This window comes from Colletes latitarsis, chromosome 5 (genome assembly GCF_051014445.1).
Source record: "Colletes latitarsis isolate SP2378_abdomen chromosome 5, iyColLati1, whole genome shotgun sequence".
NCBI lineage: Eukaryota > Metazoa > Arthropoda > Insecta > Hymenoptera > Colletidae > Colletes > Colletes latitarsis.
The window spans coordinates 28,381,945-28,409,206 of NC_135138.1; the positions used below are offsets into that span (position 1 = coordinate 28,381,945).

The 27,262-nt window shown below is 36.9% G+C and overlaps 1 protein-coding gene across 1 annotated transcript in view; it reads left to right on the top strand.

Moving 5' to 3' along the window:
- Nachralpha1 (nicotinic acetylcholine receptor alpha1) overlaps positions 1–27,262 on the top strand; it is a 220,193-nt gene that overhangs the window by 74,738 nt on the left and 118,193 nt on the right. Inside the window, exon 2 of the mRNA XM_076765412.1 lies at positions 7,325–7,597. Coding sequence (XP_076621527.1) covers positions 7,343–7,597 — 255 coding nt within the window. The 5' untranslated portion in view covers positions 7,325–7,342. The remainder of the gene's footprint in view (positions 1–7,324; positions 7,598–27,262) is intronic.

The following is a 27,262-nucleotide window of genomic DNA, read 5'->3' on the forward strand; positions in this document are numbered from 1 at the left end:
CTCTTTTCATCTAGGCCTTTGAGAGCCACCAATTAGAGCTCGTTTCGACGTTTTCTACACGATCTGTCCTACTGTAGGAGTTTTTTTATAGATTCGTTTCATTTCTTATTTGTCATTAGAGGCGGTTGACCATTTAAAGAGGCAATCTCACAGAAACCTAACATCTTAACTAACTAAAATCGGACCTTTTCTCTTCGTATTTTGAAAACTATTATTTACCACTCAAGTTACAAGTAACAAAATTTAGGAATAATACCAACACTGTCGATATTTAATTAGAAGCAAATTTCAGGATCTTGATTATTCATTCAAGAGACCATCTTCTTTCGCGAAAAAGGGACGTTTTCTTCTTACACTTTCACGGCTAACAAACATGGCTGGCGAACGAAATAGAGACTCGGTCCAATTAATGCGCCATCCGAGTGCGTAGAGAAAAGCTTAGTTAGTGGCTGTACGCGACGCGAGATTCGATTAGCCCAGTTGCAACGTTCGAGTTGCATCGGGACACCGAACGACGACGACGACGTGCATTCATGCCGGCCCTTTCGATAAATGCGCGCGAAGTTTCCATAAATTTAATAAAGCGGACGGCGAGCGGTTGCCAGCTATTACTCCGCGCTTGCTGGGAGTTCGCGTTCAGTCGGTGACTTCCGGTTTTCGACACGTCGCTTGAGTATATAGTTGCTCGGGTACTCGAGTCGAAGTCGATTGAAAAGTTGCTCCACGGTTTTCGAAATTTAATAGTATAAATACTTAGTAAATCCATCTCGACCGAATTGTTTACAAAAACAAAAAATATTGACGTACCTGGTATCTTATCCAACCTGAACATCGAGAATAACACTGCTACGCGAGCTCATGTATATTCGAGCGCAGTAATTAAAACGTTAACCGTAACGCAATCATGTTTTAAATAGAACGTTGCGTTATATAATTTATACAATATAAATTTTATATATTTATGTTAAACTCTCTCTACAATTATTTCCTATTCAGAATGTACTGTGAAGTTTGAAATTTCGAAGTTAATAATTTCTTTAGCTTCTGTAAATATAAAATTATCATGACGTCCTCACAATATGGCGTTTAGATAAATCAGTGTATAAAAAAAATTTGTTATGATGAAAATATAATATTAAAATTATTTAAGCAGAAATATAATATTAGTTAATAATAAAGTGTTGCTTAAAAGCTTTTCTTTTTGATTCTGTGAATCAGACTAAACCCCACTTACGTTGTTTATCGTTTGTATAAATTCTAGTGTGAGAAATAGAAATGTTAAATAATTATTTGACAGTATTCCCAATGGCAATAGAGTTATTTAGTTCACAAATATTAACGTTTACTCGCTCATGAGAAGATTGGATACAGTTTTGTATTTTTTAGAAGTAAACGATTTTATTAAAAAATTACGAAACGTCGTAACAGTCGTGCCAAAACGAATAAAAATTATTTCCCCGATGCAATAACGGACTCGAACGGAAAATATTTACCCCGGGCGAAACCTAATTTCTCTACATTTTTCCAAACGCGCGGAGAACGACTCGGATTCCATTCCGCGTTTCTGCACTCCCCAAGCGAATTACAACCCAAAATTAGTTGGAGGACAATCGAGGCGCGCGACGAAACTTTCACACGAGGAACTTGGCGAACTGTGACGAATTACCAGCGCCTGTGTTCGCGTTTGCAACCAGGAACAATTCAGCGGGTCGAGCGGTCGCGATGGATTTTTACTTTCCCGTCTGTTGCGGAGCACAATAGAGGAGAAGTATTGCTATTGGTCAAAATTCGATCCCCATTGTATAAATTTTTTCATTTATCGATGTTTCCAAGTGCTTTGACAAAAAAACAAAAGAATGCCAGGTTACAATATTCTGCGTGCATGAACGTGCGTACATACATCTATGTTGACCTCTGTTCTTTGTACATCACGAGTGTATTGTCAGAGTATTAACAAATTTAGAACAATGACATCTGAAATCCGTATTTGCAATAAACTACACGGTTCGTTTACATTGCGAGTGGTAAAAGAATTGCAAGAATTATAAATTGTAAATCGACACTATTAGAACTGGAAAATTACAGAAATATTGGATATTGTATTGAGGTGAGAAAAAAATTTAAAAGGAATAGATACTTCTTGAATATTTATTTTACAAGAGTTACTTAAAAACTTAACTTTAAAAATTATTAAAGTTAAAGAAACTTAACTTTAAAAATTATTAATTTTTTTTTTATATCGCGTTTGTTATGTGTTATTTCATAGGATGTACTGAATTATTTTATTATAAAGTTGGAATTTCGCAAGAATTATAAATTGTAAATCGACACTATTAGAATTGGAAAATTGCAGAAGTATTAGATATTGTTTTGAGGTGAGAAAAAAATTTAAAAATAAATAGATGCTTCTTAAATATTTATTTTACAAGAGATACGAAACTTAACTCCAAGAATTATTAATTTTTTTTTTTTATATCGCGTTTGTTGTCCTTTCGTAAGATGAACATGGAATTTTCAGAATCACTTTATTGCAAAGTTGGAGATTTGGTCTGGACGGATTATCCGAAAAGTTGATTATCAGAGCAAATTTGTCTTCCTGTTAGTTCGTGAATCGACGTTCCTCTGTATTTACTTATAAGCTGGCGTATGTTGCTGACGCGTCGTCATGGGTTCGTTCGAGCCGACTGATCCAGATTGATGGATCACAGTCGCTGGTCACGGCTCATTATTGGTTCCGTTATATCCACTTTCACGAGCCGCGACTGGCTAACGCAAGAGAAACTGCTCAATCGAGTGCACCCAGTATCGTTTAACCGAGTCGATCATCCGCTACTGAAGAGCATCTCTTCGTACGTCTATTCTTCCCACAATGTTTACTTTAATCTTGGAAGCGTTTGGAGAACATATTCCTCGTTAAACAATAAATCAACCCGTTCGCTGTGATCGAACAAAGAGCAAAGAAAATGTTGGTAAATTCCATCCGTGATCGTGTTTAACGTTGACCTTCTGGATCCGTTGATCCGTTCGTTGGAAGGGTGAAGAATATTGACCTCCTTCGCGTGCTCATAGTTCAAACAGAGGGAAAGTAATACGGTTTTATCCACATAATGCGCTTCCGATTCCCCCAACCCTTTTAACGCTGGATCCTACTTTTCGCAGAGTGTTAAAAATTGCTTATCGCGGCTCTTGATTTCATCATTAGTCTTTAATAAATATTTTCGTTCTTCTCGTTAACATAACAAATTACGTCTGTATAATTGCTTCTGTAGAATAGGGGATTTTAAGCGAAAGTGTCAAGATTTATTTGCTAAAAATAATTGAATCTTCCTTGGGAAATATAGTCGATTTGATTATAAAAACCTAAGGATTTCTTCTCCATGTATTATGAGCAAAAATGAAGATCTTGCAGGAACTAAAGTTTAAAAATATTTTATAAAAATCGAAGTTAATTATGTGATCCTCAATTTATAGCTTCAGTTTGTTTTTACGGGTTCCATTAACTGGTTAAGGCTCTTATGGCTCAGATACGCGTTGTATATCGGTCGTCCTCAGTCTCCCTGGAGATTGACAAAGGACGATACAGTATGGAAGGGCTCGATACAAGGGTCGTGGGGCAAAGAGATCCCTGAGATGAATGTGCAACGAAAGGGATTCGCAGGAAAGCCAGGTACCTACGGAATTCCGGTGTAATTAACTCCGTGGTCAAAGGATGGAACAAACGTCAGGAGGGATCAGGGTGAGGGGGCGGCAGAGTGAGTTGATAATGACCGCAGGGTCGTCTTATCTACGGTTGGTTGACCCGACACGGCACGGATAAGGGGTCCTGCGAGATCTTTGGTCGACTTGGGCCATCTTGGCCAGGCGCCATTTTTTGTTTGCTATTAGGGGAAAACGATCCATCAGGTATTGTGGACCGACAAAAAGTGGCACTCCGCGATAAAACTTTTTGGCGTGGAAGCTTACTTTGTTCCAAACCGTTTAAAATAAATGTAATTTATTTGGCGAAAGCAGAGTTATTTTTAAAAAATAGAGTTTTCTATTTCGAATGTCAGAACAAATGTTATACGGGTACTAAATGCACTATGTTTGGTAAGTATGGGGCAAAGCGAACTTGTGCTTGGTAACTGGACGTCTCGAAACGTAAATTTGGCATTGCAGATACGTGAGAAGCGTTTCTGAAACTTAGAATGTAATCGACTCCAGCCCTGTCGATTTTTCTTACAAATTCGTTTTTGATTTTTAATAAATTTCATTGGAGCTGTACAGAAAAGTTGTTTAATACTTTTTTGTAGGCACCCATGAGCTCTACTCCAGAAAAAAGTTTCATTAAAATATATTCACTATTGTAGAAGTTATGGCTGTTTTAATATTTGACCATTTTTATGGGGTTTTTCTCATTTTGTGGGGTCAAGAATCAACTTTTTGGATATTTTTGCGATTTCTACATATTCTCCGCCAAAATACGCGTAGTTTGCTTTTTTAAACATTAAAATCGTCCAATCCGTTCAGAAGTTATGATGTTTTAAATATACGCATGAAATTTCAGGGAAACATATCAATGTATGGTCAGACATAATATTTTCGGTAAGGAATTTTTTTCTCAAAAGTGCGTAGGATTTCGGGGGTATATGTAATGACCAAAAGTGATTGTAATCTACCCCTGCAACCGAAAATAATTTTTTCAGACTGATTTAAAATTTTTTAATTTAATTTTTTAATAATTTTTTAACGAAGTCTCAGTCAAGAAATTGATATTCTTGATTTTCGTCTCATTTTAGCCTGTAGAATCTCCCATTCAAATTTTTTCCAGGCGTGGCCGAACACTCTGTATAGAAACGTTGATACGCAACCATGCGTGTTTAACGCGTAGCGTGAAAACAGAAACTTATGTGGTCGTATTTGGTATGAAACGTTTTTGTAAATTTAGGGCGTCAATTTCAAGTGTATGTACGACCATTTCATATTCAGTAATAAGCCCACTGTATTTGTAAAAGAAATTTGGCCTTTAAGAATTTTGAAATTACAAAGGAAATTGTTATATAAACATACAGGATGTCGTTTCATTTTGAAAAGAGTGAATGGCTTAAGAAAAACTTGCCAAAAAATGAATCCATTCGTGTCATCAAAAATAGAGGAGATAATTAGGTGTATCCTGTATAAAGGTTGTTCTAAGACCAAAATCGGTTTTAGTAATTAAATGTACTTTGTCGCGGTTTGGAAAATGTTGCGTTTGAGTATGCAGAGCGTTTCATCGAACCAGGGAATTTCAACAGAGTTTATATTCGACGCGCGATGAGTTTGCCTAGTTATCGATAACGGCGTGGAAATTTCAGGGAATAAAACGTGCAAATACATATAATTTCGCACATTAATAGATGCACAATGACGCGTCGCGTAAATTTCTAGCAAACGAATCGATACCGCAGGCTCATAAAGTTGCAAATACGATCGAAACGGTCCTCGCGGATGTGCAATTTCAACGGCGCCGATTGTAATTTTACGGGCTGCTGTCTATGAAACCGTCCGTGTTCGAGGAATATTTATTTCCCGGATGACCGGGGAAATTGCATAAATTTCATTTTGCATATCAATAATTAATACACCTTCTCCTGTAATTCGTTGATTAACCGAGACGCGCTTGGGAATGACTGGAATGAAAGCAACTTTAAAATTCATCGTCCGTTACGAAGTGGGCGGAAATTTTAATTATTCGACGCTCTTAACGGACAAACTGAAACGTTTCACTTTATGCTAGCGAGTTTTTAAACTTTTCGTGGATCGAGGAGCCCGTGTCCTTCATTAGGCATCTGCGCCGAACAATGATTTCCAATTTCCAGACTTCAGACTAAATTCTTGCGATAATTAAAAAAGTATTGTTCCGCAAAAATGGATCTGAAATTTCTTCAATTTCACCAGTCGTATCAATTACGTTTCTAAATTAACAAACGTTGCGAAGCGTACATGATTTTACAGGTTTCGTAATTAAATTGAAACAATAATTGTTGAAATGCTGTCGTTTTAATTTGTGTTATGAGCCATTCACAATATTTTTCGAAACGTCTCCGATAGTATGTGCAAATAATTTTTGTGCTTTTATTAACTACGTATAGTAATATAATTTACAATAAAATATTTGTACTGTTTATCACGAACAAAATTGTGATAAAGTGAACATTCTATAGTGTCTGGATATTAATCTAATTCGCTGTATTTGTCCACTATAGCCAGGCTTGACAGCCCTTTACACCCCCTCTCAAATAAAGTCTTTGACGTTTGAGCTGGTGGAACAGTCTCTCCAAGGTTAGTTCGTTTGCAGAAAAACAAAGTGTGTAACTTTTTGGGACAAACTGTGTATATCCTTGGGTAATGTGAGAAAGTAGCTCTTCCAGACGTATAGGTAGACTGATAATGGCCGCAGGTAGGTCAGCGACGAAGCGATAAAAGTTCCTCAAGAGGTTCTCTCTCCCTTCCCACCTTCCTTTCAGCGACATAACAATGCCGTTCAAGCCCTCCTTTATGGTCGGTTACGCTCTCCTCCGCGGCTAGTAAATGACTTCGTCTGGCAACCAACTTACGCCTTACTATGTACCGTGATTCGCTTGAAAAGTTGACGTCAAAGCATTATGAGATGCCGACAAGCACGTGTCTTGTGTGTACGTAACGGGTGTCCCTTAGAAACGCGCAGTGCGATGCTCGGGGAGAGCTTAACGCGTCCGGTATTAGCGTCACGTGTACTCTGCTGCTGAAAAGTTAAAAGCACATTTCGATCGTTATAGAAATAAAGATTTCTTTCTAAATATATACAGTCTGTCATGAAAATATTCAGACACAATTATCTTCGTCATATCAATCTTTACACGATCGAGCAACTGATACGATAATAGAAATTATTCAAAAACTAGTTTGTCCATTCATTTGGAATTTCCAAAAACTCTGAACAACTCAAACGTGTTTCTCTCACTCTTTTCAGGCATGTATTTTCTTGAAAATATTATAGAATGAAAGCTATTACTTTAGATTCAAATTTCTGTGTATGAATGTTTTACTTATAGTTTACTTTTTGATTCTGTTATTTTTAAACGAAATATTATGCTTATAGAAAAACTATAGGTGGTGGTAACAAAGTTATTATTATTGTTACTATTATTGCAATAATATTTAATAAAATCTACGTACACTGAAAATTTCAAAGTTGTCGAAAGACCACGATGCAGAGATAAATTCCCATAAAGTTTCCACCAGTAATTTACTAGGATATATATTGGTATCATTGGATGATAGTGAATATATAGGTGATCTTTAACGATAAAATGTATGGTTTCAGGGGTGGACAAGGCGTACGATGCTTAGGGATGCTTGGTCGAACGACGGTGGGAAAGGCTGGTGGCGATGGTCTAGGCTGGGCGGATTGCTGGCGATGGCGACGGCCATTTCCTGTCTTGTTGCCCCGTTTCCGGGCGCCTCGGCCAATCCGGAAGCGAAGCGTCTCTACGACGACCTACTGTCGAATTATAACCGACTTATCCGCCCTGTTGGCAACAACAGCGATCGCCTCACTGTCAAAATGGGACTACGCCTCTCCCAACTCATTGACGTTGTGAGTAAACTCTATTTTATCCATTATTCTATTAGCACGCGACTCTACGAATAGAAATACATAAAAAATGATGCTTTGTTTTCGACAAAATTAGCTATCATGTTTCGTGTTACGTTCAATCCAGTCGACGTGGTTAATGGTCTGACTATTATTCGGTATTTTCACTTGTACTAGTGCGTTTAACTATTAACGATGATATGATGTTACCTGATTCTCGGTGATTATGTTGTCCTTGACGTATGAAGTACTAGTTGAAGTAATTAATACCGAAATATCACCGTCGATGTTTACCAAACGTTAAACCAAGTAGAAACAGTAAACGTAGATCAGGCACGTATGATATAACCAGTGGTTTGACTTTTTCTCGATATTTCCACTTATGATGGAGTTTTTAAATATTGATGGTGATATAGTATTACTGAATTCTCGGTGATTATGCTGTTTTTGAAGTATTAAATACTAGTTGAAGTAAATAATACCGTAATATCACCGTCGATGTTTACCAAACGTTAAATCAACTAGAACCAGTAAACGTTGATCGGACACATATGTTAGATTGTTTTGAATTAATTTACTTTAAATAGCATGCCTCTTTTTGGTGTATTAACGACCACATAGTGCCTTAAAATTCTTAGAGTATCATTTACTTAATGAGTTAAATGCGTGTATTTACTCCCACGTGCAAACGTATGTAGAAACAACGAATAATGGCGATACATTAGTTAAATCGAACTCGACCGTACGCGTGCCACAGATGAATCTTCACAATTGATGTTTTTGTAAATAAAGTCACGATAAACAATTTATTTTTAGACGTAGAATTTCTACGTTGATCGATCGCGCGATCCAATTTGAAACACTTTGTCCAGTGACATTATTTTCTGTACTTCGTATCGAATGTTTGTCCCGTAGCTATTCCTAAAGACAATCATCGATGAAGTAAAAAGTGGAAATAATTATCCGTTGATAATTGTTTTCCTGATTACTTTCGAAACTGTCTCCCCTGTTCCACTTTTCGTCGATGTGAAATATCTGTCACTTGAAAATAGGAAATGCTCGCTAATCGTCGCGTTCGATTACTCTAGCAATCAGTCCCGGCAGGCTGTAAGAAACGATTAAATACAGTATTAAATAGGATTAGGCGTGACAGCTCTGATAGGGTGCAGAGAAGTGATCAAAGTTTGCGATTAATTTACGTTTCGAACCCAAGCGCGAGTCTTCTTCTACTTCTATTGTTTTCACACTGCAAACACAAAAAAATCACAGTAATAGATGTATTCCAAATAGATTCAGAAACATGAAATTAATCAAATTTAAAAAATCCTTATAATTACATAACGACTCTTTATTTGAAAAATCGCTTGAAATCGACCTCCCAGAGATGAGACGCGCTAACGCGTGTGGACATACTTTCCGCGTCGATCATACGATCCATTGCAGTCGAAAGCTTGTCAGGATCAACGACTGGTGGACCATGTTCGACAAATTCGTTCGTGCCAACGCACATCTACCGCCGCGAATGAATTACGCGATGGACACAGCCCCGACGCGCGGGCCATTCACGTACTTGCGGCGATAAGTTGAATTCCGGGAGTTCCCCGGCCGGAACCGGAACTAATTTACAAGCGGGCCGATCCGTAGCACTCGAGCCATTAATTGCCATAATCTGATCGCGGCCAATCAATCATGTCTCGGGCGAGGTTTGACCGGGCCCCCGAACGCCAGCCTGCACTCGAGGCCATCTTCTCGACGGATCAATGTGCTACAATTACGCGATTGTCTATCCCGCGAACCCCCGGTACCCCGTATCATGACCCCCTTTAACCCAGACACTGCATTGTCTCCTTGGTTATTACATTCGTGTTACATGCTTATGTAGCCCCTGTTCCGAATTTCGGCTGTAATTACCTCGATCACGGACGTCTATAGACTAAATACGTGTTCCTCCGCACTAGCTATAATTAATTTGTTATCGACTGACCAGCCGCCAGTTGCGTACTATCAACGCAACGCCAACGTTGCAATGTCAACCAGGTGACCAATAATCGCGATTTTTCGAAATTTTTTTTATTACCACATCAACTTTCGAATCCCCTTCAAATGCTCCCTTAATGATACTTAACACCTTATCGTAACGATTCAATTTTGGAAGTAATTATTAGATCATTATTTTGTATGGTTTGTATTTGTAGTGGCCATAGAAAGCATGGAAGTTAATTTACGAATATTTTTAAAATTCGTTTTGGTTTCTGTAAGCAAGAGTTTTACTTGTGCACGTAAGACGTGGAACATTCAGTACTTTATAGGATACATTGTGTTTCGTACTACTTTACAAATAATAGTTTCACACGTTTTATTATTGGTAGAGAGTATATATTGGTCAGTCCACATTAGGTCGATTACTTTAGTCGCTAGATGTCAGGAGTTGCGACGAGATTGGAGTACGATATAGTATATATCATATTAAGAGAACTATGCCATTGTTTTGTTGATGTAACATAGTAGCATCCTTGCAAGATTGATAGAAACTATACGTGTAGATGGAACAAGGTATTTGCAAAACCAGGAACATCACAATGCAAATTTAAATAATTTGACAAAATAACAAAACCAGTAAATTAATACTTTATTACTTCGATTCTAAGTTTGGGTCATTTGCATTGAGTAATTGTAGATTGCATGGCTAGTTTAAAAAATTAATTGATTATTTAGGAAATTAAGCAATTATTATTGTCAGATAGAAGCTTGTTACGCGCTAAATAATATGTAAGGTTTGGGAGTTGCCGAGAATCTATCGATTTTCCCTCGCTTTTGCGATAAATTCCAAGTTTTTCTGATTGGTGGAGGAGCTATACTTTCCTAGGAGGAAACTGGGTGCGGTCAGCACAAGATTGGATGTTTGAAATTCGTAGAAGATAGAGGAAGGGATCATGGATGCAATGGAGACATGAGTAAGATGAAGTTTGTAGAAATGGAAACGAAAACGAGAAAGAGTGAAGGAAAAGGATGGGAAAGCTTTTGGTAGAAAATGGCGAAATTTTTTACGATGATCACATTGTTTCTTCTGATTACGATTCGTCTGGCTACTGACTGTTGAACTTCTATTTGGTTCGTCTCTAATTTGGCACACATCAGCTGTTTCGAAAACATTTTCAAAAGTTTGACTATTTTTACACAAGCAAAGAAAAGAAAGAAAGAAACATTTTTAAAATTAAATCAATATTGAATTTTCGATCCTGGTTCATTTTCATTTTGACAAAAAATAAAAATAAAATATTATAACGTAGATGGACATTGTATTAGAATAATTAAAATTTTCGAAATTGCCAATGTGGTGTCTCAAAGAAACATTCTACCCGACTAAACTTTTCGTTTCAAAAGTTTGATTATTTTGTAGTCTTTACACAAGCAAAGAAAAGAAAGAAAGAAACATTTGCAAAATTAAATCAATATTGAATTTTTGATCCTGTTTCATTTTCAGTTTGACAAAAAATAAAAATAAAATATTATAACGTAGATGGATATTGAACTAGGATAATTAGATTTTCGAAATTGCCAGTGTGATGTTTTAAAGAAACATTCTTCTAATCTTCTTGCTTATTTCCTGCACGTTTGATGTTTAGTATTTTCGACCAAACTGTTCCGAGAAGAAATCGTAAACGGTGCTCGACTCGACTATGCAGTTTAGTCGATGGAAAGTCGATATAATGCGCCTAGTTTAAGCGTGCTATCGAACCAACCGCGCAATAACAAACAAATTCTCGATCGAACGTACAAAGAGGGAATCTAATTGTTAAGCCGTGTTATTATAAACTTGAACGCATTCAAATTTACCGACAGTCAGATTATTCGATTTAATCCGTTCATCGTTGTTTGCGCGACGGTTGCTATACGCGACGATTGCATAATCTCCAATTGTATTAATATTGACTAAACAAAACAGAAAAAGTAAAGCTGGAGCTACTCGAATACAACGAATAAACATTTGTGCATTCAAATGTCCGTTTCCGTGGGTATTCTTTATAATCGTCGTGTTTAAAATTTCATATAGAAATGTTTTATTTTATAGAATTTAAGACGATTTTGATGTAAGCTCTTGAATTGTTCGCAAGTTGTACGCGAACAGTCGTACAACGATTCGTCGTGAATCCATGCGACACAGTGGATCACGCGGAACAATTCGGCGCACTCTACGAGTTAGGAAAAACTGCGGAAACACCGGGTTTCAATGACTCTCGCCGGGAACTTCGTTTTGTTGGCTGGCTGTTCTCGGAAACGAGCTGGATGCCATAACGCGAGCAGCCTAAATTACCCGAAACAGACGAAAGCGTTCGAGTGTCCGGCGAATTTTTGGTCCTCTGGACAGCGACGGATTTATTTCGCGCACAAAGGGACCGAGATTTTTGTCTGGCACTCGCGACGCCAAAAATAATATACACGGTGGACCGTTTAGTTATTACTTACGGGTACATGGAAAAAAATGCCCGGGGCGAAACGGGAACGTTCGAGGGAGTTGCTCGCATCAAACTCGGGTGAATTTTGTTTCAAACGAAGATGAAAAATATGTATTACGGGATAACGTTTCAGCCTTTTATTTTACGCTATTTAGAAATACGAACAGTACCGATTTATTTGAAGTAACCAAGAATTTTTAAAATCCAAAAATAAGATTCACGACGAAGATATAAATTTATCGTCTTGAAGTAAATTAAGGCATATAATATTTTCTCCGTATTTTCAGAGTAATGTAATGAATTTCGTTTGAGAAGCATTTGGACATCCCATTCATCGCTTATATAAATATAAATTTACCTTACCGTGATTTCAAAATTATAAATACGTACGATGGTCGATATGCATAATATCCATAAGTTATATTTATTAAGCTTATTTCTATTTCTCGTCGAATCATTATTATCTCGTCATTTTAACGCTGCAAAGGGATTAGTAATTTCATTTACTGAAAGATTCCTGAATATTATCGATACGAATTTCATTAATATATCATTCCAATTATACGACCATTATTTTGAAAATTATTTCGTAATATACGAGTATCTAATTTCTTTTCGGAAATCAAATTGAATTGAACGAAAGACGCGAACGAACCAAAAACTTTAATTTATTCCCGCGTATTGGAGATACTCCAATTACCAGGTTTTATTTAAATCTGTCTGTACTCGTTCATTGCATTAGTTAAACTTCGGTTGAATCGATGTCCATTGAACTTGAATGTTTATAAAATCGTGTTCTTATGTGCAATATAATTTATCTTCACATTAAAATCTGTAAATTTAGCTGTACAGGGTGTTTGGCCACCCCTGGGAAAAATTATAATGGGGGATTCTAGTGGCCAAAATAAGACGAAAATCAAGAATACTAATTTGTTGATGGAGGCTTCGTTGAAAAGTTATTAAAATCTAAAGTTCCACCCGTACTGAATTTTTTTCTCGAAAATGCGCAGGATTTCGGGGGTATGTCTATTGACCAAAAATGATTGTAATTGACCCCCGCAACCGAAAATAATTTTTTTAGAACGATTTGAGAAAATTGTTTTTCGCCGAAAAATTTAGGCACCTACCCCCTGTCGATTTTTCTTAAAAATTCCTTTTTCATTTTTAGTAATTTTGTTTGACGCCCTACAGAAAAGTTGTCTAATACTTTTTTGTAGGTACCCATGAGCTCTACTTCAGAAAAAAGTTTCATTGAAATATATTCACTATTGCAGGAGTTATGGCTGTTTGAAAATTGGACCATTTTTATGAGGTTTTTCTCATTTTGCGGGGTCAAGGGTCAACTTTTCAGATATTTTTGCAATTTGTACATATTCTCCACCAAAATACGCGTAGTTTGCTTTTTTAAACATTAAAATCGTTCAATCCGTTCAGGAGTTATGACGTTTTAAATATTTGCATGAAATTTCGGAGAACCATTTTTGTCTTCAAATTAGATTTTCGGTAAGGAATTTTTTTCTCGAAAATGCGTAGGATTTCGGACGTATATGTAATGACCAAAAGTGATTGTAATCGACCCCTGCAACCGAAAATAATTTTTTCAGACTGATTTGAAATTTTTTAATTTAATTTTTTAGTAATTTTTTAACGGAGCCTCAATCAACAAAGTGATTTTCTTGATTTTCGTCTTATTTTCTCCTCTAGAATCTCCCATTCAAATTTTTCCCAGGGGTGGCCGAACACCCGGTATAGATGGACTAATTTTTAAAAAAATAAAAAATCTGTTATTCCTTATTTAAGGAGAAGCTTTTAACTGGCATTTTTCGAAGGGTTATTTCACATTTTTCGCCGGGAATAGTTCGCGTTCGTTCGCTTGAAAAATGAAATAGTTTCGAGCGTATCGCGTTGACTTCTCCCGAACGGCCATAATTCATGAACATTACTGCATAGTTTAATTATCAGACGTTCAACTCGCGCATCGGCGAAGCACGTAACTCGGTAGGAATTTTCAAACTGGCCGTAAGCCGGATAAACGCGAGGAATTTTCCCGTAACCAGTTCGCGCGACTCGTCCGACAGAAACCGAGCAATCCCTTCGTATTAACAAATGCGTGGTGTGCAGTGGAACGGAATCGATAATCTCGTTCGACTCTTCCTTCGATGTTTCTCGTCGCGAAACTTCTGCTCTGGATATTACCAACAAAAACTTTATATTATTATTATTCGGATTCTGTTCGCTCTTCCCATTATTTTTTCCTATTGCTGTTCTTTCTCAACTTTATATTTTCCTGTTTACTTCATTTTAGCTTCTCTTTCGTTCGCTTTCTTATTAAATATTCTCTTACGTACGATTCTTTGTTTAAATACTAAAAGAAGAAAACGAAATAACAAGATGACTTTTTTAATTCTACCATTAATATGTATTGATTTTTAAGCAATATCATTTACAACCAGTGTAGAACAATTATTTTACGATATCTCACATCAGGGTGGGCTCAGATGAAAACTCCTGTTTATTGTAATTTACCCTTCAATTTGTATCCCGTATTGAATAATTTTCTTCAGAAGAAAAATGTAATTTGGGTTAATGTCGAGACAGATAGAGACTTTGGTATCTACGCTAGAGATTGTGATTGATCCACGTCGTTAAATAGTAATTTCATGAGAAAGGCTTTCAGCGTAAAGTGGTAGCAGTATTTCGAGGTGTATCGTTTTGCAGCACCTCGTTCGACCAGTCAGTCTTGCGCTTAGGCACGTTTCCTCGTAAGAAGCAGGGTTGGAATGCGAATCGCGATCGAAAGGAGCCCCGGGACCGATGGACTGGAACGAAAAGGAGTTGCAAACGCGAGGCAACGACCGGCAAACTGCATGACACGGGAAACCCATTTGGAGCGTTAGGGAACGATTAAAGTAACGCGTACGCCGATTCCAGCGACGGTTCGCCTTTTCTCCGCTTTCAAAAACCGGACCTCCCCCACAGAATCAGTAATTCAAACCGCGCTGCTTCAATCAAGCTTTCGAGTAACGATTTCGAATCGACTCTTCTGGTCGATGTTTCCGTTTTTCTATCGTCGATTTTCCTGGTCACGCGACGGCCAACGCCTGCTTTTCACGGAAAGCATCGATAATCGCGACCAAATCGTTCGATTGTTTATTCAATATATCATTTATCGTGACGCTTGTGAGATAATCTAATGAATTAATGCTTCGAACAATGTCTGTGCGTATGTTAGTATTATTATGTTTCGCGTCACTGATTAATTTTAATAAGATTTATCTTTGCTGTAATTGCACGAGCAGTCTTGTTTAAATAATTATATGGGATTTGTGTTAATAATGATTTAGTGTAACGCGGTAAAATCATGTTCCTAATTAATGCTGTCAAAGCGAATTTCAAATTACGTAATAAATACTTGATCAATCGAGAAACATTTTCTTACTCAAACACGTTTACTAATAGAACTTTAAATTAACTACCGAAGAGATTTTAAAATATGGAAATGGCCTCTTAATTGATCAAAAATATTTTTAAATGTCCCTTCTATTAATTAAAAGACAGTTGAAGGGTCTCCACTTGTTATTAAAATATGTGTTCATATTTGTTGGGAATAATCAAGAGTTCAAGCATGAATTTACATTAACTGTAACGTTTCGAGTGGGTTCAAACTTGTTTCAACCCTTTATATTTTTCTTAGGGGTTTCCGTAACTTTTCTTTGTTGTTACAAGGTTAATACGATTTCATGTTTGAACGATTCATAGAATGTTTTGGTTGCCTTCGTTCAACAGTTTATTCGCGCAGCCTTCCGAAGAAGTACGCGATTCCCACACGTCAAGTGGAATATATCCCCTTAACAAATGGTTTGCACAGTAATATGGATCGTAATCATCCTGACAATACGACGCTCGTATTTTACGACGCCCGTAAATCGAATTCTCCGCGTTGGTCGCCTCGCAGTGTGCAGAAACGTCCGAATTGCGGCCAAAACTATGAAAACGTGATTTTATTTGTATGAAAATTAGTGTATTAAAGGTTTTGAGATCGTTGGTCATAAATCTGATCTTTATGCTTTACGTCATTCGAATCAGTAAACATTCAACTAAAACTATAGTTCAACGTTTCCTTATACTGTTTTTCTCGCTAATTTTTGTTGTTTGTTATGGTTTGAAGTATCAATCTATGGTTTGTTATAGTTCGAATATCATCAAATTATCTTTATGTTTGACGTCATTCGAATCAGTAAAAATGCAACTAAAACTATGATTCAACGTTTTCTTATACAGTTTTGCTCGCTAACTTTCGTTGTCTGTTATAGTTTGAAATATCAATCTATGGTTTGTTATAGTCTGAAGTATATCATCTAATCATCTTTATATATTACATCATTCGAATCAGTAAAAATGTAACGAAAACTATGATTCAACGCTTGCCTATACAGTTTTTCTCGTTAATTTTTGTTGTTTGTTATTGTTTGAAGTATCAATCTATAGTTTTTTATAGTTTGAAGTATATCATCAAATCATCTTTATATATTACACCATTCGATTTAGTAAAAATTCAACGCTTGCCTATACAGTTTTTCTCGTTAATTTTTGTTATTTGTTATTGTTTGAAGTATCAATCTATAGTTTTTTATAGTTTGAAGTATATCATCAAATCATCTTTATATATTACACCATTCGATTTAGCAAAAATGCAACTAAAACCATGATTCAAAGTGTTCTTATATAGTTTTTCTCGATAATTTTTGTTTGTTGTAGTTTGAAGTATCAATCTATGGTTTGTTATAGTTCGAAGTATATCATCAAATCATCTTCATATATTACACCATTCGAATTAATAAAAATGCAACCAAAACTATGATTCAACATTTTCTTATACTGTTGTTCTCGCTAATTTGTATTGTTTGTTATAGTTTGAAGTATGAATTATAACTCGTACGATAAGTTCCCATTACTTGAAAGAATTCGAGCTGCATTTTGTCCACGTTTCGGACGTTTTTGCACAGACTGTGGCGTCGATGCCTCCCGGGTTGTGATTCATACGCCGGACCAGCAAGTTCAGAAAAATGTCCTGGAAAAGTATAACGTGTCAGCGAACTTATCTCGCGCGAAGCAACTTCTATCGTGCTCACTGGATCGCAGCAACGACGACGATGACGACACTGAACAGGCCAGGTGCTAGAGATTTTCTCCGCGTAAATATCGTGAAAATATGTCATCCGAGAACGACCCTCGTGACACTTAATTGCTCATCCTCAATTAACATGCATTGCGCAGACGTTCTCCCGCTTTTCACTTGGTCCGTAGTTCACTCGTAACCCATTTCGAAACGAGCATTGATCCGTGTTTTTTTCCCTCGTTTTAATTCATCCCCTTTCTACGCGCGCTTATTCAATGCTTCGCCCCGCAAAGGGCGCTTCGCATTATGCGATCGAGGCTTACCATTGACAGTGTGTACCACTGATTCTACATATTTCAGCGCCACAATATCGACGGACACTTATTACTTGCACATGTGCACGTCCGTTTCGTGTTTTCACCCTCTGCAACTGAAATTTTCTCCTTCATTTATTTTATTAACGCATACGTAACGATACTTCGATACTAGTTTAATACTAAAAGAAAACAATATTTATTAACTTAACAAATAATATAATTACAAGAATAATCAATCTAAATCATATTAGAAATTATCAATTACATTCAAACCTTTTGCACAGGTGTTCGTATAACAATTAACACAGATAAATCTTACATCAAATACGATACAAAAATAGTTTGGGAGCTTTGTCGTAGAACATGAGAAGATCGATGAAATAGAAACTAGAAAAAAAAGGGTCTCGATAGCCCACAAGGAAAAGGGGAACAAGAAAATTATCATCTTTCATGTTATTAAAGTCCGACGCGATAAAAAGCGTCCAACGTAAAAAAGATTCATATTCCTTCGCTTTTGTAAGAGCACGTAGAAAATGTAGGTTACGCAAAGTTAGTAAAGGAACAAAACGAGAACAAACTATCAAGATTTTTCCTTTTGGTTTTCATTTCATCGATTTTCTCACGTTCTACGACGAGGCTCGCGAACTATTTTTACACCACATTTGATGCAGGAAACTTCTCCGTTCGCATCTTTTGCAACGTTTTAACAAAAGTAGATCATTTTTTCTACCAGCGAGATGTGGTACGCGTTGTTGAGAAACACAACGGGCGGGCGCGAAAATCGACGAATTAACCTCGACAGCTGCGGATGCGGCAAAAGAGTTCTGAAAACTTAATTGTTCGCGTTTGCATTCTTTCTGTTCCGGAAGGACGGACATTCAAAGGACCCTGATCCTATTCGTCGATCGGCTTTGGGGAGAATGGCCGAGAATTACAGACCGCGGGCTGAAAAGGACGCGATTCGCGCGGTCTAAAAAGGCGTCGGGACGGCCACGGTTAGTCGAAGGGATCGCGAGAAGCTTTCGTCGGACCGAAACAACAAAGACATATTAACCGTTCAAAGTAGAAAAGTTTTAATTGCATTCGGCCACCGAATCAGCTTAGTCCTTTGACAGTCCCTCCGCTCCTCTCTCGTCCCTCTCAGCCGAGCATTTCCTCTTTCGCTTTTTGTCTTTCTCGATCCGTGCACGCAAACAAGTTCGATTTAAACCATTTCTAAGGGATGGCTCGCTCTAGCAAATTTGATTAATTTAGTCAGACAAAATCGAAATTTAAAATTGATAGAAACTAACTTTACTTGTAATAAATATGCACGAAATGTGGAATGTCTGATAATTATGGGAATCCAATTAATTTTTGTAGTAAACATTATGAGGAAACTAACTTCATCGAAATAATGTTCAATTTTTTAGAAACAGAGTCCCGGTGAAACTGTAATTAATTCTACGTTTTTTATTCGTGTTTTCGCGAAGGATAGCTTCTTCTTTTGCGACGCAAGTAAAATTTTGTGAAATAACACTCGACTCCTTAATTTTCTGCTCGACAATTTAGCGATCGGTCGATGTCCAAAGTACTCTTTGCGAGGGGGTAAAATTTCATTCACCGCACTCGGGAGCTCGCTTTTGGAAGACGACAAATCCAATTAAACCTCAGTCGATGGACCTAAAAAGCGTCTACAAGATAAACACGAACGAACTTTAACTATTTTTCAGTGTCCGTTAAAGAGATCGGGATTGCAAAAGAGTTTCGACCAATAGCTCGAGGACGCGCACAAAAGCCACAGAATTGACATACATCTCTAAGAAAGGGCGAAACCTTGGACGAACCAAGGTTCTACCGCAAGATTCGTTCGAAAGTCTTGTTCAGGATTGGTGAAATGGGGTTTAAACGAAGATACGAATCACTCCGCTATTTCTAACATTTTTACGTTGATCGTCATTACGGTTTCCAACTAACAACGTGCCTTTAAAACGATTAGAGTAAACCTTAATATTTATAATTTTTTTTAATGTCACTGTTATCAGGAATACTGCAAAATAATATTCATAAATACTTATCAATAAGAAATGAACAGTTGGAAGAGAATAAGGAATTTTAATGACAGATTAAAATAAAACAGTTCATGAATCATAAATTAACTTAAATATATTGTCGACGATCACATATCAATATCACTATAATAATACCCTGGTCATTGAAATTGATATTGATCAACTTGTATGCAATGGATGAATGAAAACTAACAGCGTCGAATTAATTTAACACAACTTCAGAGAGTCTAATAAAGATAGAATAGTACAAAAGGAAAGAAATATCGTAGTACGTAAAATATCAGGTTTATCAAAGTATAAGTTAATTCTAATTAAATGAATAAACCCATGGGCTTGGAAATATTTTAAAGAATCGACACTCGGTCGAAGTTGCGATTTTCTTTACTCCATCGACAAGATGGTCTCTAGTGGTTAGCAGCAGTATCGAGCGGACAGCACTGTGGTCGAGCTTCCTTTACGTTTTCTTGCTCGCTAGACTTTGTAAGCCATTTAGGACTTAGGGGGAGTTTTCGAGTTCCTCGAACTCGACGATGCAGCCGCGTTTAATTTCCTGCGAGCAAACAAAAGCTCGTGCACGGACTCCACGCGTCTAATTTCGACAACGCGAGTATTGAATTTTGCTTAACAAACTCCGAAGCAATATTACCTGATTACTCCCTTCGACTGCCTAACTGTGACTCGTGGGACTTGGAATTTGGAACTCGATCGATCGATCCATATTCAGCGAATTCCTAGACACTGTAACGAACTACTTGTATTGAACAATATTTGGGAATATTGTTGCCTTCAGGTCCATTTCATTTTGCAAATTGACTATTTTAGTACAATAAACGTTGTACAGGGTGTTCGGCTAACCCTGGGAAAAATTGTAATGGGAGATTTTAGAGGTCAAAATAGGACGAAAATCAAGAATACTAATTTGTTGATGAAAGCTTCGTTAAAAATTTATTAACGTTTAAAGTTCCGCTCGTACTGAATTTTTTTCTCGAGAATGCGCAGGATTTCGGGGGTGTGTCTATTGACCAAAAATGATTGTAATTGACCCCTACAACTGAAAATAATTTTTTTAGAACGATTTGAAATTTTTTAATTTTGTAGAAAAATTTCACACCTTCTCGAATTTTTTTCTAGAAAGTTGGTACGATTTCGGGGGTATATCTATTGACCAAAAATGATTGTAATTGACCCCCGCAACCGAAAATAATTTTTTTTGAACGATTTGAGAAAATTGTTTTTCGCCGAAAAATTTAGGCACCTACCCCCTGTCGATTTTTCTTAAAAATTCCTTTTTCATTTTTAGTAATTTAGTTTGATGCCCTATAGAAAAGTTGTCTAATACTTTTTTTGTAGGTACCCATAAGCTCTACTTCAGAAAAAAGTTTCATTGAAATATATTCACAATTGTAGAAGTTATGGCTGTTTGAAAATTGAACCATTTTTATGGGGTTTTTCTCATTTTGCGGGGTCAAGAATCAACTTTTCGGATATTTTTGCGATTTCTATATATTCTCCGCCAAAATACGCGTAGTTTGCTTTTTTAAACATTAAAATCGTCCAATCCGTTCAGGAGTTATGACGTTTTAAAGATTTGCATGAAATTTCGGGGAACCACTTTGGCCTCAAATTAGATTTTCGGTGAAGAATTTTTTTCTCGAAAATGCGTAGGATTTCGGGCGTATGTGTAATGACCAAAAGTGATTGTAATCGACTCCTGCAACCGAAAATAATTTTTTCAGACTGATTTGAAATTTTTTAATTTAATGTTTTAATAACTTTTTAACGGAGCCTCAATCAACAAAGTGATATTCTTTATTTTCGTCTTATTTTCTCCTCTAGAATCTCCCATTCAAATTTTTCCCAGGTATAACATACTGAGACTCCTTACAATATAAATATCTTTGTAGTCAAATGATCGATCTGACAGTAAATGAACATCGATCGTTTTCTTACTTCAATTGCGAGTACCAGCAGACTACCAAGTTGTAAATTCAGTAGTTTTCGAGCCGGTGAATATGCTTTTTCCCTCCTTTGCTATTTTCATAGCTACAACAAACCTTCACGAATAAAAAATAACACTAGTCGAATATTTTTGGCTGTTGTACGATTTAGTTTGTTTAGAATTAGCTATTATCGCTTCGGTATAGTACTTTGTGATTCGTTTTGTGTTACATTACTGTGATCGGCGAATGGGTTGATCTGTTCTTCTATACGAAGAGAGCCTCGTTGCTCCTCCATTGGAAAATGTTCTGAGCCGTCCAGGTGGTTTCAATTTCAATATGACAAAGGAGTAGCCACCAAGGATTCGATGAAACATGTTAGGACTTAACTCAGAGTACAGCGTTGATGCCACTGAATATTACACAATATGGTGCCATCAACTGGGATCTAAAGACCACCCAACAAATGGGAACAACTGCTTTGTTCGAATAACCTACATTTAATATTAAATTACTCTTGGATTTTTCGAAATTAATGTCACAATTTGTTAAGATAGATTACTCTTACTCTTAACTTATTATAGTTTTTGTATAAGTATAAATAATCGCACAGCGTATCCCACGTGAACAGATACCTAAATGGATAAATAAGAAATGCAACCAAAAAATTTCCCTCGTCGATAATTAATACAAGCAATTGAAAAACAAGTCGGTTGTGAGTAGTTATTATTATGCATTCAAAAATTTTAGAAATCGAAATTTGTTAGCTATGATTGTTTTTAAAAATTTACTGCAGATATCAATATCGTCAACTTACTGTAGAGAGCTAGTAATTTTGCGTGAAGAAAGAGGGGATAGAAAGGTTCTCTAATTGCTCTACCTGTCCCCACCATTGATCACTCGTGTCTGCGATTAGGGTCTCGACGAATCGGCGAAAATACGTAGGTACAGTAATCGGACGGGAACTCAAGAGTGTAGGTCGTTTCCTTCGTTCGCGTCATAACACAGTTCTCCCCGCTTTCGTCTAAACTAACGTTCGATCCGTACATCGATCGTGTTTTGTTGACACATATAAAACGTGACGGAGTGTAGTGTGGACAGTGGCTAGTGGTGTGTGTGCCTGTGGAATCTGCCTTATATTATGCAGCTTTGGTGCAGACTCTAACAACCAATCGAGCCCTGCGTCTCTGGTGAAATTCTACAGTAATATTTCGGTAATATATATTTTAGAAATTTGTTAATAACCGTAGTAAGTCTGAACTTATTCGAGCAGCGAGGAACGCGACAGATTATCACGAAATTTATGGGACCAGACACAAATACAATTAGTCCGGGAACACATTCGGTCCTAAGAGGATATATTAGTTTGCTTCTCTCCTTCAGACGCTCTCTCGTTCTCTTAAAGTAGATCCATAATCCATTCGGCGGGGGCGAAGTTCCGCCGAGCATTCTCGAAACTCGCGAATCGCTAAGTTGTTCGCCGTTTACGTGCACGAAGTTCGACTGCATTCCATCGAGCATCACGTGTTTTGTTATCTTGTTCCATCGAATCCGTCTTAGTCAGCAACAAGCACTCGAACTGCTCGAACAACGTTGAATTTACACTCGCACATTGTCGAAATGTAACGGAGTTACTGTTTTTTTTTATTTTCCAAAATATAATTCACTGAAAAGATTGAATTTGTCACGATATATACAGAATGTTCAGTCTCCTCTGGGAATAATTTTAACAGGAGATTCTAAGGGCCAAAATAAGATGAAAATCAAGAATAGTTATTTGTTGATTGAGGCTTCGTTAAAAAGTTAATAACGCTTAAAGTTCGATATCGACTGGAAAATTTTTCGGCGAAATTGAAAAATTTCCAATCGTTCTGGAAAAATTATTGTCAGTTGCGAGGGTCAATTACAATCATTTTTGGTGAATATACATACCCCCGAATTCCTACGCACTTTCGAGAAAAAAAAACTTTACCGAAAATACAATGTCTGACCATATATTGATATGTTTCCCTTAAATTTCATACATATGTTTAAAAATTCATAACTCCTGAACGGATTGGACTATTTTAATGTTTGAAAATGCAAACAACGTGTATTTTAGTCAAGAATATGTAAAAATTCTAAGAATATTGGAAAAGTTGTTCCTTTACACCGTAAAGTTGGAAAAACCCCATAAACGTGGTCGAAATTTCAAACGATCATAACTCCTGCAATAGCGAATATATTTCAAGGAAACTTTTTTCTAAAGTAGACCTCATGGGTGCCTACAAAAAAGTATTAGACAACTTTTCCGTAGCCCGGCAAACAAATTTATTAAAAATCAAAAAGGAATTATTAAGAAAAATCGACAGGTGGTTGGTGCCTAAATTTTTCGACGAAGAAAAATTTTTTCAAATCGTTCTAAAAAAATTATTTTTGATTGTAGGGATTTATTACAATTATTTTTGGTGAAGAGGCACACCCCCAAAATCCTATCCACTTTTCAGAAAAAAATTCATATAGGTGGACAAATTTTATTAATACTTTTTAACAATAATTTTGTTAATAACTTTTTATCGAAGCCTCAGTGTTCTTGATTTTCATCTTATTTCGGCCTCTAGAATCTCTCATTAAAATGTTTCACGGGAGTGACCGAACTTTTTGTATAAATTCAATACAATATGATCAGGAATGATGACAAAGTAATGATTCTACATTGTAGAAATTTTTTCAAACGATCATGTAACGGGTTTTCGTAAATGTAAAATTGTCTCCATCGATGCTTATAGTGGATCTATCGTAATTTAAAAAAATAGTTGTGAGCTTAATATTTTCATAGTTTCAAATTTTTATCTCAGTTTTAAGACTGAATCCTGTGCCATATGAAGAGAGAATCACGTCAAAATCATTGTCTACTGTTTTCAAAGCACCATTCATATTGTCGATAAAATTGGTGCAAAGATACTTTAGAATAGATTGAAACGGACAATGGATCGGAATCAGATTCCGGTAATTTTCTTGTATAAATTTCAAGTTGGACACGATGCAACGTCGCGTGCTCGCCAACATAAATCAATGTGCCCATTGATCTCGTCGATCCATTCGAATACGGATTACTGGACCGTTAACAACGTCATTTATTGCCACGTCCTGACCGCTTCCTCTCGATATTCAGCCGTCTTTCTCTCACTTTCTCCTCTCGTCTGTGTTTCTCCAGCCGGGTCGCTGGTTTCGCGGCGAAATTGAAAATTTCCGGACCGACGAGCGTCTAACCACGCCGGATCTTGGAATATTTCTGAGCAAACAAGATCGAGCAATCCGTATCGCGGTTTCCAATCATTTTCCGTTTTGTTTCCTGTTTCCGTGGAAATTGTTCGAAACCCACCAGCAGTCCGTTTCCAACGTGTATCAATTTCAGCGTTGATTACGGGAAAGTCGGCGAATAGAATTACAAATATAACCAAACTCGATAGGAGTTATTTTATACCCTTATAACCTTCTATATTAATTATTCTTATTCAACGTCCGCGTTGCAAATTTCTTTAACCCTCAATTACACTTGCACAAATGGTGCATTCTCAGTTATTGTCATTACTCACATACATTAAATTCTTTATTTCAACCTCGTTATGCATAACGAAACATATAGAAGCAAAACGTACGCAACGATTGAACAATCAGTAAAATACTGCGATATTAAATTTCGAAACACCGGTACAATCGTTTTGAAGATACGACTTTTTTTTTGTGTTCGATCGGCGGGAGCTCGTTCGAATGTAATTATTTGCACGCGTGCGCGAGGCAAAATTCCCCAATTTCGCGAGTATCCCATTCGACGGACGTTGCTCGAAGGCGCGAGCGCCGCGACGTACGAAATTTATCGAATACTCGACGCTCGGGAAAGTTTTTAATTAATTCTGGCGAACGGAAAAACATATCGTCGCGATACGAGCGGCGTCGATTCGCGTCGAAACGTTTCGAGATTTCGCGCGTCCCGTTTACCGATGAAATTGAAATTAATGTTTTAGAATGATCTTTGGACGATTCGGAGCCGACGGTTAAAACCGACCAGGCGCCGAAATCGTTAGGAAAATACGATCCAGCGAAGGTGTAGTGGTTAAAGCCACTACCAATTAACACGCTGCAACGACCGCAACGTAATTCGTGCGAGCAAACCGCTTCTACAAACATTATCGCATTTACGAGGGGGTTTTCCTGTGTATCCGGCGCGTTTCACGTGCGCGCTTCTCAGCCTCGTTACGCGTCCCCGTGGTTAAAGACGCATGAAATAGCACTGCATCCTTGTCGAAAATCGTGATATACAACCGTGTACAATTAGCGATCCTGTTTGTTCGCGAATTCCCCCCTATCGCAATTGCAACGTCGCCGACAGACGAAGATGTACGAGCAACGTTTGCTCCAAAACTCGTAAACACTTTTACCCCACTCGTTCAAACTCCCCAGGTGCTGCAAGCTGGATCGTGAAACGATCGCCTCTATGTTTTTCCTGCTTTTTATTGTTTAATTCCCGAGCTGGTTTTCGTATTTCTAAGAGAAACAATCCCAAATGCAATCTTTTAATGGTTTCTCATACTGTTACTGTTATTGATATTATACTTTGCCTTTCAATTAATAAATGGAAGATGAAATGGCATTGAAAACGAATTTTGTTTCAAGTAGATACCGTAGTTAATTTCAGTTAATTATGCAAACATCATGTATAGAAATTTAAATTATAATTAATAGGAATTGCTGAAACTTCTTTCGGTGCATAGTGTAAAAATAAATATGAAAATAAACATAGAAGGCAGCATAAATTAGAATGATTATTACGTTCATAGGATAGGGGATGGAAAGCCCTTTAAAATGAGTGTTTATTCAAGTCGATAGCGTAATTAGTTCCGGAGATATGAGGGTTTGAAATCATTGTTTTCGTCGAGAGGTCATTGACCACGCGTGTAAATAGTAAACAGTGCGTAGTAAAAACTTTCACTACTCACGTGCGAGGGAGAGGTACGATAGTAGAAAATAAAAAATTACCCTTTCATTCAAATTACAATGTCTTCAAAACGAAAAGTCATTAACTGCACGTGTGTAAAATTTAACTATTTTTAATACGCGTTTGACTGTTCTGAGACAGTGGAAACTTAAGATTCTCTCCTTTCATCTTAGCTATATATGTATTTCCTATAATTTTGTCCGTTTTTTTTATAAAATAAATAGAAATCGTTAAAAATTTTCCCCCGGAAACAAACAATAAAAGTAGAAATGAATATTGAAAAATTCATTATACGTATACTATAAGAAAACTCGTGAAGGTATATAGCACTAAAATAACATTGTACGTTTCAAATTCTAAATTTAAAAAACGGTCATTCGAGCGTTAAGCCTCCTTAATCCACCTATTTTCTCTCTTCCGGAATATATTTTTCTCGAGTGTGTCCGCGCAATTTTCTTCTCTCGTTCTCCATGTTTTGTTTCAACATTTCCTCTGCCATTTTCTTCTCATATTTTTCTCGACGGTAATGTTATGGATCCTTTTTTGCAAAGTATAATCACGTTCTACGCATTTTCTTCGTCGTTTCCAATTACTAAAATGTCATACAGTATTCAAACTTTACCACGCTTCCACGAGTATTCTGACACAGTTATTCTACTTCTAGCGCCTAACGTAAAACTCAGTGGGAAAAATTGTCAGTTTGCATACAAGCTTGCTATACACAGAGTCACGAATCCTCGATTATTATTATCGTTACTTCTTTCATATACTCTTGTACGTAGTCAAGATATTTTCACTGGACAGCGAAA